Genomic DNA, 14,470 nt, shown 5'->3' on the forward strand with positions numbered 1-14,470 from the left:
ACAGTATCTGATAACAGGTGCTGTATTTCATATTCCCATGGCTATCCAGAGAAATATTTTCTCTAGATAGCAGTTTTCCATAAGGATTGAAACAGCTGTCCCCCTGTGAAGGAAGAGCCAAAGGGAAGCAACCAGAACATTTCTGCCTTTATGTACTTATTTCATTTGTTCATCTTCTGTTCCCATATTTATAATTTTTTTTAAAAAAGACCAGGACAAATTGAGTGAGGAGCAATAAAAGTAAAGGTAATAATGTCAGAGAAAAATGAGATTCTTAGGACCCACTCAGGTGCACAGTTGTATACCATGTTACCACATGCCTGCCCTGAGCTGTCCACCTGGAAGCCCATGTTGTTCAGTTTTCTACCCTGTATCTACAGAGCACCCAGCTCCTGACACAGTACATGAGTGAACAAATCAGTTAATCTCAAATATTACTTGGAAAAAAAAGTGACACTTAAATCTGGTAATATAAAAATGAATGAATTTGTATATATGTTATAAATCATATATTTTGCCAAGTCTTTTTTCTTAGTTTTAGCTCATAATAAATAAAATCAGCAACTTAACTTTGCTCATGCTCTAACATACAACAGAGAGGCAAAGGATTCAGATACACAAATGAAAACATAAATATATTTTTATTTTCCACCCCACTTAACTCAGAGAGCTTGAGCTTTTTATAAGCAGTTACTTTAAGGTTAGATGTTTTTAAATTGTCCATTCATGAATTTGTGATTTCTTCTTTTCATTGTTCCTTTTGCAACAGCATATGTCTTTCAGAGGAAAGAAAAATAAGTTATGAGGATATTAAAGTCAGATAAATCACTGAAATTAAAATTACATTTAACTGGCTAATTTTCACTTCCAAGCTTTACAAATCAAGGGAAAATTTAGTCTTTTGACTAAGACTAAGCTTTAAAAATTTTTTCAGACAACTACGTTTATAAATAATCTTTTTTAAAGCTTGAGATATTAAATGTATAGTTTGGGCCAGGCACAGTGGCTCACACCTGTAATCCCAGCACTTTGGGAGGCCGAGGCAGGTGGATTGCCTGAGGTCAGGAGTTCCAGACTAGCCTGGCCAACATGGTGAAACCGCATCTCTACTAAAAATACAAAAATTAGCCAGGCGTGGTGGTGGGCGCCTTTAATCCCAGCTACTTAGGAGGCTGAGGCAGGAGAATCGCTTGAGTCTGGGAGGCGGAGTTGTGGTGAGCCGAGATTACACCACCGCACTCAAGTCTGGGTGACAAAGTGAGACCCTGTCTCAAATAAATAAATACATAAATAGATAGACAGTTTGGAGGGATACCTTTTAATTTGTAATTAAACAAGCCTCAGGGCCCTTTTTGACTGAGGCTTAGAATTTTGGTTACCTATGGTATTTGAAATTTTGAAAGCAGAGTAAACATAAAACTTTTTAAAGTTAATTATGAAAAAGAAGAAAAGCTAGACCAAACTATTGATATATACAACAGAAGATTTTTTTATATTGTGGGTAAAAGTACATTTTTTAGTAGGCCATTAGCATTTTCAAATAACCTTTATTGTAACATTGTTATATTATTTGCTTCTCTGTATTAAAAGTATCTTAAAACTTCTGACATTTTCTGTCCTCCAGTCCATCTGTCTAAAATAACGCACTCTGGGTCATGAGGTTCTTTCAATTACAGACATGTACCTGTGCCTTAAAACTAAAGCCTGGAAGTGCTTTGGTTAAGCAGGTATAGTTAAACTTTCCATCTGCGGTTTTATTTCTCCTAATTATTATTTTCTTTGGAAGGCATTCAATTCTATTTTTTCCCAAGGTATCTGAGCGTCTCTTCCATTGTTAGTTAGGTTTCTACCATAAAAATGTGTAGTCAGGGCTGGCTGGGGCTGCTGGAATCGTATTCCTGGATACAGTCTACGCCTTGACCCACCAGTGGTGTGTGGTCAGTAGGTCCCAGCCTCTTTTCACTTCCTTTCAATTATTAGGTATTAAGAAGTCTGCACAGCAGCTCCAGGTCCACCGATACTGTTGCTGACTTAGATTGATGATACCCTTCTCTTCCTTGGCCACTTTTAAAAGATTCTTATTTTAACCGTTTACCTTGGATATCTTGGGCTATGTTCACGTAAACGACATCTGTTAACATAAATATGAGCTATCTCTTGTAATACATATACAACTGAGATAATATTAGCTAATTTTTCATACAGTGAGCCAGGTACTATGTGATCTTTGTATATTAAATGATGGAATCCTTACAACATATGTTTTAAATAGGGAATATAACCATCCCCATCTTATGGACAGGGAAACTGGGACACAGTGGTTCACTGATTTGTCCATTGTCACTGCTAGTAAGTAACAGTGCGGGAGGAAGGAGTGGTGGAGCCACGTGGGAGTAGCAATCTCTTGCTCGTTTTGTAAATAGCCTAGTGCAATTCTCTCTGATAGAACTGTCTGTGATGGTGGAAGTGGTCTCTGTCTGCTCTATCCAGTATACGAACAACTAGCCACTGCGGTTACTGAACACTTACAGAATTTTATTTCATTTTAATTGATGAAAATTAAATGAGGCCACATGGGGTCTGGCTATTGTATTGGACAGTACAGCTCTAGAATGATTAACTTTCTTCCAGCAATTCTGGCATGGGACCAGCCTGTAAAACAAGGAGATACCAGAATCATGTTGACCTAACGCACATGCACCGCGGGAGCTGCCTTGCTGGTCAGCCTTCTTCCTGTCCTTCTTCCTCTGAGCCACCCTCGACCTCGCCACCAGTTCCCGACCCATCTGTTTCCGGTCCTCCATGCTCCTCATGCCAGATGCTGTTGCCCTGGGCGTTCTGAGCAAGCGCCTCTCGCTAGCTCCTTTGCTTCCTTCCCTGTAAGCCCCAAGCAGCATCTCTTCCCATTCAGTTCTTTTTTAGAAATTTTGCTTAATACATAGTTATCTTTCCTGCATTTTTAGGAAAATATATGACAGGTCGCTGAGCCATGTGGAGCCTGAGGATTTTATCCCATTGAGCCGTATTTACCCTATCTCTCCTCCACTACAGGATTTCGATTTTGAAAGTGTATGAGAAAGATAATTCAGAATATTTTTCCTATTTCAGAGTCAAAAAATACAAAAGCTTGTTCTGGGCGCCCCATAAGTAGTACCTGCTCGGCATTCTGAACCATAAATATGGTGAGGGTTACTCGGCCATCAGGCATCCTTTCAGCTCCCAAAAATAAACCTAACTTTGGGATATGTGGGAGAGGATGATTTTTGTGTTCCTGAAGTAACCACATTAGACTTTTAATTCTTACTGCCTAGAATTCACCCAGCCCCAGCCCATCCTCCTCACTGGTATTAATGCCAACAGTGTGCTTGTAACATGATCGCCTCGCAGCAGTAAATCAGGAAGCTAGTTTTTGCTTGAACCACTTGAAACAGGCTTCAAGTCTCTGGCACAGTTTTCAAAGTAAACTTTTCTAACCAATTATTGGGAGGACTTTAGTTAATGTGAAAAAATTAACTCTTGTAAACAACAACATACTTTCCTCCACACGGGGCATACCCAGCTTCATATTTCTGAAGATGTTTACATTTTTGAAAACTGTTTTTGTCTCTATGAGGAAAGTTTTAAAAAAGTTAATTTGTAAGCATAAAAAATGAGATTCATTTCTGCCATTTAATTACAGTGTTGCTCACTTTATTTATGTTTAATTATAGCTGATCTAGCCTAGGGATGGTTGTAAGATATTAACAAGCCCTTGCTTGTCAGTTTTCTCTAAAAAACTCAAGCACAGATTTTTAGAAACTGAAAGTTGAGGGGAAATATATCTTCAATGTTGTTTTATTAAGGGAAATTAAAAGTTGATTTCTAAGCACCAGCAACATAAATCTAATTTGTCATTTCCATTTACATGCCCTAGATTTTCCCTTCAAATAACTTCTCCATCCACATTTAGAATTTAACATTTAACTTTGAAAGTTCAAAGGACTGCAGTTAATAACGCACTGGCTGTACAAATAAATAGTGCTTTCAACCCAAGGCCCAGAATGTGTTTCCTGGACGACAAGGGTCTGTGAGTTTTCCCCTGTGGTCTGAAGAGCTGCTTCTCCAACCTGTAGGTAGGACCCGCTTATGTTTTTGTTAAAGGCTGGATTTGCAGAAGGAGAAAATAGAGAAGGGGATTTGGGAACTGTTTACTTTGAGTCATTTTGCTACTGGAAAACCACCAAATGTGGCTTAAAAATATTGGGCAGAGTGACAGAGCTACAGCTTGGGTGGAAGTAGCCCAGCTGAACCCAGCCCTCTGCTCCCTTGGGACCAAGATAAGGAAAGCCGCTGACCCCACTCCACCCAGACATCCCCAGCCCAGCCCACCCTGCCTGCCACCCTGCAGCCCAGGAGGACTATATGGCCTCACCACATGGGAGCCCTTGCTGGGGCCGTTACAAGCTATTGCTCCCTAGGATTTTTTAAAAGTATTTAGGAAATACTACCTTAAACAATATTTGTTCATCCATTTGTTTATCAGCAGGCATTTATTTCTTATTCACCGGCCTGTTAGATACCAGGCTTTTGGGAAGGAGAGGTGGAGGGAGGCATTGGATACCATGGGTTGTTCACGTCTCATATGATTTTAGGAAGTAAGTAGGGGCCCTATAATAATGCCTTTTTATTGCATTATTATTTTATCTATGCATATATTTTCCCATCTTAAAGTTTATTGACAAAAAATGTCTTCTCAAGGATTCGGGGAAGTACTGTGTACTTCCTTCAAGCTTTTAAGGTACCAGGTCATAATTTCAAGAATACAGACTACGGGGTATTTTAAAACAGAAATGCATTTCTACCATTGATATTAATGGCGGACCATGCTCCATAAACATAATCACATATCCCTTATCCTGAAGCCCAGGCTAAAGATGGACGTACTCTGCCTATACCCTCCTTGCCCTCCCCTCACCAGACACACACACACATGCGCACGCGCACACACACACACACACACACACTCCTCTTGCCATGATGGGAGGGACAACTCTAGTGCAACTTGGAAAGTGTCAAAGAAAACCCAGAACTGGACAGTGGAACAGCAGATTTTACTCAGGACTGTTGCAGTAGAGGAAATGAAAGCTCAGTGTAGAACTGGGCTCCACTCCAAATACAGCACAGGCAAGTGGGGATATATAGCCAAGGAGCAGGCTGGGTTTGGTGGATGGAAAATCGTGAAGAGGAACCGTCAGGGGTGAGGGAGATTCTGGCTCAAATGACCTCACAGGATTCTTGCTGAAGACAGGCCAGGGTGACCAGGCATCACCTGGGAGATGGTGAGGGTTGAGGAACCTGAGAAGATACTGAGCATGGCCAGATTTAGCCAGGTTTTTGGGAAACTGGGCTCTTGAGGACAGGGCCCAACAGAGAGTGGCTCATAAGAACCTATCTAGAGTTTGGTCAAGGAGAGAGTCCTTGTCAAAAGGCTAAACTCAGACATAGCTCATTTCATTATTTATTTGCTTACTTGTCTGCCTGCAGCAGAAAATAATATACCTAGGGAAATTACTTCTTTCTATCCCTATGGGGGAAAAAACAAAAAAGATTTGATACTGTTTTCATTTGCTGCATGGTTAGGTCATCTGATCAATACAAATGCAGTGGGCCAAACCTAAATGGATATCCTCTCTGTGCCAGGACTTGGGGTGCAGTGGTGAGTAAGAACAGCTCCAGCTCTATCCATGCAAGGGAATACTCTCTATTTGCTGATATGGAGCACTGTCCAAGATGTATGGCATGGGAAAACAAATCTAGTTGCAGAACAGTGTTAAATACATGCACTCACGCTAGGAGGATATTTTTGGCAGGTCACCCCAATACCTGTGTTGGGGGAGTGGGAAGTTAAGGAGCAGGGATGGGAAGAAAGGTGTATGTTTGATTATTTTTGTTAAATCTCATGTGTGTAATAGTTTTTCAGTATACGAATGATAAAAAGAAAAGAAATGATCTCGGCCAGGGTGGTGACACAAGTTTGTGAAGGCAGTGTCAATCTGTGCTAACCAATGTCACCATGGGTTGGAGGCTGTCGAGCTTCCCTTTCAGCTGTTTTCCCTCTTTCTTTTGTTCTTGGTAATTATTTACTGAACTTAATGGGGAAGATTTCAAGGCATTTTAACCACCCAGCTTTACTGAATGAAATGAAAACATCAAAGCAGACATTTATATTGGGGGTAATTTAGTATTTATATGTAGTTTACTTTATAGCCTGGATTATGAGTAATTATAGAGTCTGTGTTTAAGGTGCATTAGAAATATGACAGTCAACTCAAAAAGCGGTTGCTGTCATGGACACCATACTGTAATTTAATTCCTTGGAATCACCTTCTTTGAATTTCTAGTTATTTCATGGTTTCTAGTTAATTCAATGTGTAGAATGGTCACTTCATCAATTTCTTAGACTTTTATGAACTGCAGGCTATTTTTTAATAGTTTCAAATTAATATTAGGCTTTAAAAATATTACACTTTGAAAATAGTAAATACTTTAGAGAAAATCTATTTTAAGTAAAATTTCCCAAATAAACAGTCTTTATGAAAGCTCCCATGAGTATTTGGGATATGATCAATGAATTTTATTATTTTGTCAAAAAATAACCACAAAGACCTCCACCACATTAAGTTGTATGTTCATTTTCAAAAGAGTTGTGACACTCAAAACTTTTAGTCCATTGGATTACTTGTACAGTTTCTCAGTGGAGGGAGGAGGTGACTTGGAGACAGTCAGCAGGACAGGGAGCCACAGTTGAATGACTGACTGGCAGGAACGCAGGGCTCTTATAGCACGGTGCAGCAGTTGACTCAGATAGGGTTGAATTAGAGTTTGTGTTCCATTAAACTTGTTTTAATTAAGAAAATTATGATTTCTTTTTGAAAGATTCTTAGTCAATAAAAATGTCTTAGATGTAAATTGGGGTCTGATGATCCCCTTATTTCCAGTGAAGCTTTATGATTCTTGAATCAGCAAAGTTGGTTTATTTATTGGATTGTAGGAAATCCAAAATCCTAACACTTATAGGTATAATTTGTTTAGGAAATGTGCACTCCGTGCTTGATTTAGAGTTTAGCACTTTATATGTATTCCCATTTATTCCTCACACAACCTTTAGGGCAGGTATTCTTATCCCCATCTCACAGATGAAGAACTGAGGATCGGAGAATTCCCAAAATAACTTGGCCAACAAGTGGCAGAGCTGGCATTCAAACTCATGTCTCTTTAGATCCAATGTAGGAAAATACATACTTTTCTCCTATGTTGACCTGGCTTGAAACAGAATTTCCAAGGACATTTATTTCCAGTTAATGCACCCCTTTCTCTACATTCTCCTTTCTCTTTCCCTTTGTTTTCCCTTGTACTTCTCCTCCTTCTTCTTTTCCTTTGTTGTGTTTTAACTCGTACATGAGACTCTTACAACCTCAAGCTGCCTGGATCAAAGTGTGATTTTGAAATACTCTGCTCTTTCCTGAACCTTTGCTGTGGAGAACCCTAGCTTGGGAACAAGGCGGAGACCACCCCCAGAAGGTCACGTGCACCTGTGCTTTGATCCCAAGGGACTTTGGAAGTGGGAGGCTCTCTCCTATACTTCAGAAAGCCTGTGCCTGCACACAGCTCTCCCAGCAACCAAAGTGCTCAGCAAAAACACAGCTGTCCCAGCCCAGAGCCAGAGTCACAATGATCACCCCGCAAAGACCCAGCACATGTCCAGAGAAATTCTTCTTGAATATGCATCTTTATTGTTTTCCTATTACAAGAGTAATGGATGCTTTTTGCAAAAATTACATTTTGCAGAACTATAAAACTTGAGACCACCCTGTAATTCTAATCTTCCCCTCCTCTGAAAGAGATAATCCCTGTTAACAATTTTAAAGAAATTCTAACTTGTTAATCAGTTCTTTAAATCAAGTGTTGTTTTTCTCCCCCCTCCTCTCTGTGCCTCTGATGTAGAACATTGTGTGGCTGGAGCTCTCAGGAGTGAGGAGGAGGCTGACCTTCCACCTTTTTCTCCTCACTTCTTTGTTGTGCGCACTCCTGATGTACGTTTGAAAGACAGGCAGAGTAATTGAAAGGAGGAAAGAAAGTATCACTCACCCAAAATGTGAATGAGTTAATTAGTAAAAATCTAGATGGAAGTGATTCCTCCGAATCCTTTGTTGAGTAGTTTATTAAGTACAGGCAGCACTATCCTTCAAGTTGGTTTTCATTTAATTTTTGGCCAATAAGTACTGCTTAGTTGATTTCATATACAAATATGGATGAAGAAATTAAAATATGTAAATTTTACAGAAAAAATGGGAATGTTGAACTAGGTGGGACTTGCATTTTAGCATCCAGGGTTTACAAATGAGGAAACTGAGGTTTCTTGCAAACCTTTCTTCCTCTGCAGCATCCAGTCTGCATTTGTGGGCATGCCCAGCCTGCTGCCTGCATGGGTGCCCTTCTTGCTCTTCTTAAGCTACTGTCTGTTTTTTGTTAATGATGAGTGTTCTATAGAAACCATCACAAAGACTGACAACAGGTGTTACCAACAGTGTGTAGTCCTTCAGCCGCTTCCTGTGGATAAGTAATACATACATATATATATATATATATAGTACCTGGCAGGCCCTGTAGTGTAGTGGTTATGAAGCCTGACTCTGGAATTAGACGATGTAGGTTGAAATCCTGGTTCTAACACTACTTCTGTCACCTAGCCCAAGGTACATAACTTCTCTGATGCTCTATCCCCCAATCTATGAAATGGGAAAAATGGCACTGCTGCCCTGATTGGGAAGGAGTATGGATTATTGAGATAATGGTGTAAAGTTCTTGGTCTAGAGTAAGCACCCATAAATGTTGGTACTTACATGAATGTTTTTGTAAACAATGGAATCATACTTCTAATTCTGTATTAAAACTTATTTTTAAAATTGTCGTGAACACAGATCACATCTACATTCTTCTTTTTATAGTTGCATTATAATTATGTTACATGATATGCTATAGTTTACTGAGTTCTTGAACTTGTGGAAATGACTGTATGTGGGTCAAAGAGCCATTTGTTTTGCCCACTCTTGGAAAACAGTGTGTTCTGATGTTCAAATCTAGAGAAGCTTGAGACCTTTAGTACCACAGAGTTTGTCTCAACAGGAAGTTAACATCCTTTTAACAAATATGTAAGACTCTTTCTACTCTCAGGAAATACTAAATTGCTAACTATTTCAAGGAGCTCTCCATTTGGATTGATTTCTAGGCTTGTCCGCTAATGAAATTTCTTATGCACTTATCCTCATTTTTGAAAATAACACCCCTGATATCAAAGTACTGATTTTCTGCCTTAGAAGTGAGTGTGTGAATGTTTCCCTGGCATTAGCTTCTGAGCATGCACATGACTGGCTTAATTAGAGTAGAAGAATTGCCATAATTCTGCCATCCACTGATAGTAACGCAGCAGTGGGAGCCTGAGAGACCCTTGATTATTCTCATGCTCACGGCTTCTTGAATAAAGTGGATGACTAAGTGGACTTACCATAGTAAGAGAGATCATTAGCAGTGGAAGACACATTTGAACTTGCTGAAAGAGCTGCCTTTGTGTCTAGGAAGGCCGACACTTGGTAATTATTAGACCAGGTCTTCGTTTCATCCTAGCGGTCTTTCCTTTTCACGCTTGCAAAGTCTGAATAGCTTTCCATTGCCCGTTAATCCCCACAGGAATGTGGCTTCGGCTATGGGGAGGATGCACAGTGTGTGACGTGCCGGCTGCACAGGTTCAAGGAGGACTGGGGCTTCCAGAAATGCAAGCCCTGTCTGGACTGCGCAGTGGTGAACCGCTTTCAGAAGGCAAATTGTTCAGCCACCAGTGATGCCATCTGCGGGGACTGCTTGCCAGGGTGAGTTGGCCAGTTTCTTTCACTTGTAATTATTTAATTAAGTAACTTTTAAAAAGGCAATTCCCTTGTTCCATTCTAAACTGGAATGCATGCTGGTATTAACCTGAAGATGCTGGTGGAGTATTTGTGACTTCTTTCAGTATTAACCACTGGATTATCTGTGGTACCGTGTGCCATGCATGCAGCAGACACTGGCTATAAAGAAAATGAATAGGCATGCTAACAAAGGATTTCTGTTATGAAAATCTAAGAGTTCCTACAAATCAGTAAAAAAGAAAACTTGGACAAATGGACACAAAAATGAACAAGCAACCCACAAAAGAGGCGACCCATGCGACTGGCAATCCTCTGACAATGTTCACCCTCATTAGCATCAGAGGAGGGCAGGTTACACCATTCAGCCATTCAGCAGAGATGTGCTCAACCACCTTAGGCATTGCTTTACATACTTGGGCTATGTCAGAAAATAAAGTGGCAAAGATCCCTGCCCAGGGGGAGCTTATTTCTTATAGATTTTTTGTTTGTTTGTTTTGTTTTGTTTTGTTTTGTTTTGTTTTGTTTTGAGATGGAGTTTCATTCTTGTCACCCAGGCTGGAGTGCAATGGCGCAATTTCAGCTCAGTGCAACCTGTGCCTCCCAGGTTCAAGTGATTCTTCTGCCTCAGCCTCCCGAGTAACTGGGATTACAGGCATGCGCCACCACGCCCGGCTAATTTTTTGTATTTTTAGTAGAGACGGTGTTTCTCCATGTTGGTTAGTCTCAAACTCCTGACCTCAGGTGATCTGCCTGCCTCAGCCTCCCAAAGTGCTGGGATTACAGGTGTGAGCCACCATGCCTGGCTTCTTAATAGGGTTTTAAAAAATATTTAAATAGTAAATAATAAAGAAACAAATTATGCAGAAAGATAGAAGATGATAACTGCTATGGAAGAAACCCTAAGGCAGACAAGGGTGATTGGGCATGGCCACAGTGAGGGGCAGGACAGTGACAGCATAAATTGGGTTGTCAGGATAGGCTTTATTGCAAAGGTGAGATCTGAGCAAAGGCTTGAAGGAGACGAGGCACTGAGCCAAGCAGAGAGGTGGGGAAGAGCACCGCAGACAGAAGGAACCTCCAGCAAGAGGTTCTCAGGTGGGCATCTACCTGGTGTGGGTAAAAAACTGCCAGGAGGCCAAGGGAGTGGCAGAGAGAGGGAGGTGTGCAGTACACCGAGTTACAGAGAGCAGGGGAAGGGGTGGGCAGGTGCGAACGCAGAAGCCTTAAATAGACTTGTCAATAAGGCAGCCAGGTCCAGGGAAAGGAGAGGGACCACACCTGGGCCAGGGGGAGCACCAGGGAGGAGGAAGTTAAATTCCTGACTGCTTCTAAGTAACTGTGGGATGGATTAATACAGACAGCTGGAGGAGAGAGTCTGGATGAAGAGCCGGACTCAGGGTGACAAGGGGGGTGATCTGTAAGGCAGGGAGAAGCCATTGCTACACCAAGTATGCAGAGAACTGGATGAAGCAGAATATCCTTAGAGCTTAATGGAGATAGAGTGGAGCCAAGAGTTACTGACCAAAGACAGAAGAGAGAGGAAGCAGAGACCCTGGAGCATCAGAAACCAGTCTGTATTGCAAAAGTAAGAAACAACCAGAAACTGCATTGCAGGGGCAGCAAACATTTATTACTTGCAATGTACCAGGCACCTGGCCAAGTACTTCTCATGAATTATTTTCTATACTTTTCATAATGTTTTAAGAAGGAAGAAACTGAGACTTATTCAGGCAAGATCACCTAACCTGTGTGTGGTGAGTCTGGGAGTCACATCATGGGAGTCTAACATCAGAATTCATGCTCCAAGGCACTACAGACAAAAGACTCTAACTGGATCGACCACAAGATCAGAGTGGTTTTGACCAGATGTCCCGGGGGTGGGGTCTTGTTGAGGCCAGAGAGGAGATAAAGCTCTGGGCCTGAAGGGTGGAAACAGAGTAGAAAATAGACTAGTGGGTCCCACGTGGTCATATACAGAGACCCAGCACCTAGGGAGCTGTAAGATGTAGTGGGCTAACACCAAAAGTACAAGCAGCAAAAGAAAAAATAGCTCTGTTGGACTTTATCAAAATTTTGAACTTTGTACTTCAAAGGAAATCCTTTGAAGTACAAAACACAACCACACAACCCACAAAATAGGAGAAAATACTGGCAAATCATATGTCTGGGAAGGAACTATCTTAAGTAGAATATGTCCTCACATATTCTTACAACTCAATAATAAAAAGACAAATAATTCAATTAAAATAACAGTGAAGGATTTGAATAGACATTTCTCCAAATATACAAATGTCCAATAAGCACATGAAAAGTTGCCCAACATCATTAACAATCAGGGAAATGCAAATCAAACCCACATTCTTCAACCCCACTAAGATAGCTATAGCCAACAAAAACCAGACGGTAACGGTGATGACATGGAGAGATTGGAATGTTGGTGATGACGTGGAGAGATTGAAACCCTCATACACTGTTGGTGGGAACGGCAAAGGGTACAGCCAGGTTGGAAAACAGTTTATAGAGTTCCTTCAGAAAGTTAGACGTAGAGTTACCACGTGACCTGACAGTTTGACTCTTAGGTATATAACCAAGAGAACTGAAAACACGTCCACACAAAAACTTGTACACTAGTGTTCGTAGCAGCAGTTTACATAATAGCCAAAAAACTGAAACAACCAAGCTCTGGTTTGAATGTGTCCCCTCCAAAATTCAGGTGTTGCCAGTGCGATTGTATTAAGAGGTGGGGCCTTTACGAGGTAATTAGGTCATGATGGGCCCTCCCCTCACAAATATGCCCTCATAAAGGGGCTTGACAGAGGGAATTTGTTCCTTTTTTATTTGCCTTCCACCTTCTGCCACGTAAGGACACAGGATTTTTTCCCTCTGAAGAGTGCAGCAGAAAGGCCCTCACCAGACGCCAGATACTGGCATCTTGATCTTGGACTTCCCAGCCTTCAGAACTATGAGAAATAAATTTCTGTTATTTATAAATTACCCAGTCTGTGATATTCTATTACAGCAGCACAAAACTGACTAAGACAAACCCAAGTGTCTATCAACTGATAAATGGAAAAACCAAATGGGATATATTCAAACAATGAAATATTATTCATCAGTAAAAAGGAAGGAAATGCTGACATATGCTGTGAGATGGATGAGCCTAGAAAACATTATGCTAAGTGAAATAAGCCAGTCACCAATGATGGCATATTATATGATTCTATTGAAATGTCCAGAATGGGCAAATCTACAGGGACAGATAGGAAATTAGTGTTGCCTAAGGGCTGGGGTTGGGGAGAGTTGGGAATGGGAGGTGACTGATAAGGTTATGAGGCTTCTTTGGGGGATGATGAAAATGTCCTAAAATTGATTGTGGTGATGGTTGTACAACTCTGTGAATATATGGAAAACCATCCAATTGTACACTTTAAATGGGTGAATTGTGTGGTATATAAAGTATAAGTCAATAAATCTGTGCCTTAAAAAAAAAGGAATGGTCTATAATCTCAGACCTGTGATGATATCTATGGATAGCATTACTCAGAGTTTTGATCTTGTGCAAATCTAATTGAGGACATGAACTGAACATCTCACACACCTCTGTTGTTCGTGTTCTCCAGTTCCCTGATAAAAGCCTGTCTGTGCGTGTATACTCTCTACACCTGGGGGTAGAGAAATGAGGAGGTCTTCAGGGGATGTACAGCCTGAGATAGGCAGTGCCCAGGGAGGGTGGGGAAAGGCCTGACCTAGGACTGGGATTTTATAGAGCCCATGCGGGGCTGTGCTGCCGGAGTAGGGGAGCAGGTCTGCCCGGGACTCCACCGTGCCTGGTTCCTCCTGCTTCCCCGTGGTCCTTGTCATTTGAGCCCACTGCTCTAGTTTCTACAGTGTTTGTTTATTCTTTAAGTAAATTCTTAGCTATAGGAAAGTTATAAGTGAATAGACAGTTGAGTGATGTTTCACAATTTATTTATATGATTACTTTAAAATCCCATTTTTTTCTAAGTCAGCATTAGTATATGAGGCAGGCGTAATTACATAGTGACTTTTACCCAGGTCTTTTCAAAGTGTTTTCAAAGTACTCTTCCAGTTTAACTGTACTTCTGTGAAGAAACCAAATAGTTGAAACCCATTTTATAAACAGAAAAACTGAGACAGAAAGACGTGAGCAAAATGCATATTGCTCCCCAAAAAGTGATGCAGAAGTCAGGCAAAAGGCAGGCATTGCTCTTTTTGGTGCCACTCTGCCTCCTGCGGCCTCGTTCTCTAGCAAGAACCTGCTGCTGTCCATAGGCCTAGGTCCCCCAGGACACCAGCTGCTTCCCTCTCAGTAGCAGGTAGGGTGTGGAAATCATCTGTCCTCCGTGCCCACAATTTGAGTCATTCAAGAGAGCCAGTCCCCTTATTCCCACATCTGCTCTGTGACTTTAGACAAGTCATTTAACTTCTCTGAAATGCACCCTTCTCACCTGTAAAATGACCATGCTGTAAGAATCCACCCTGCAGAATTGTTAGAAGGATTAGAAATA

The 14,470-nt window shown here is 41.1% G+C and overlaps 1 protein-coding gene across 8 annotated transcripts in view; it reads left to right on the plus strand.

Annotated features, from left to right (window-relative positions):
- Positions 1-14,470, plus strand: part of TNFRSF19 (TNF receptor superfamily member 19) — a 105,768-nt gene that overhangs the window by 35,799 nt on the left and 55,499 nt on the right. For all 8 annotated transcript variants that reach the window (XM_055359677.2, XM_055359674.2, XM_004054255.5 and 5 more), the window contains exon 4: positions 9,727-9,905. In XM_055359677.2, the coding sequence (XP_055215652.2) occupies positions 9,727-9,905 (179 nt within the window). The remainder of the gene's footprint in view (positions 1-9,726; positions 9,906-14,470) is intronic.

The sequence above is a fragment of the Gorilla gorilla genome, chromosome 14, assembly GCF_029281585.2.
Source record: "Gorilla gorilla gorilla isolate KB3781 chromosome 14, NHGRI_mGorGor1-v2.1_pri, whole genome shotgun sequence".
In the NCBI taxonomy this organism is placed as follows: Eukaryota; Metazoa; Chordata; class Mammalia; order Primates; family Hominidae; genus Gorilla; species Gorilla gorilla.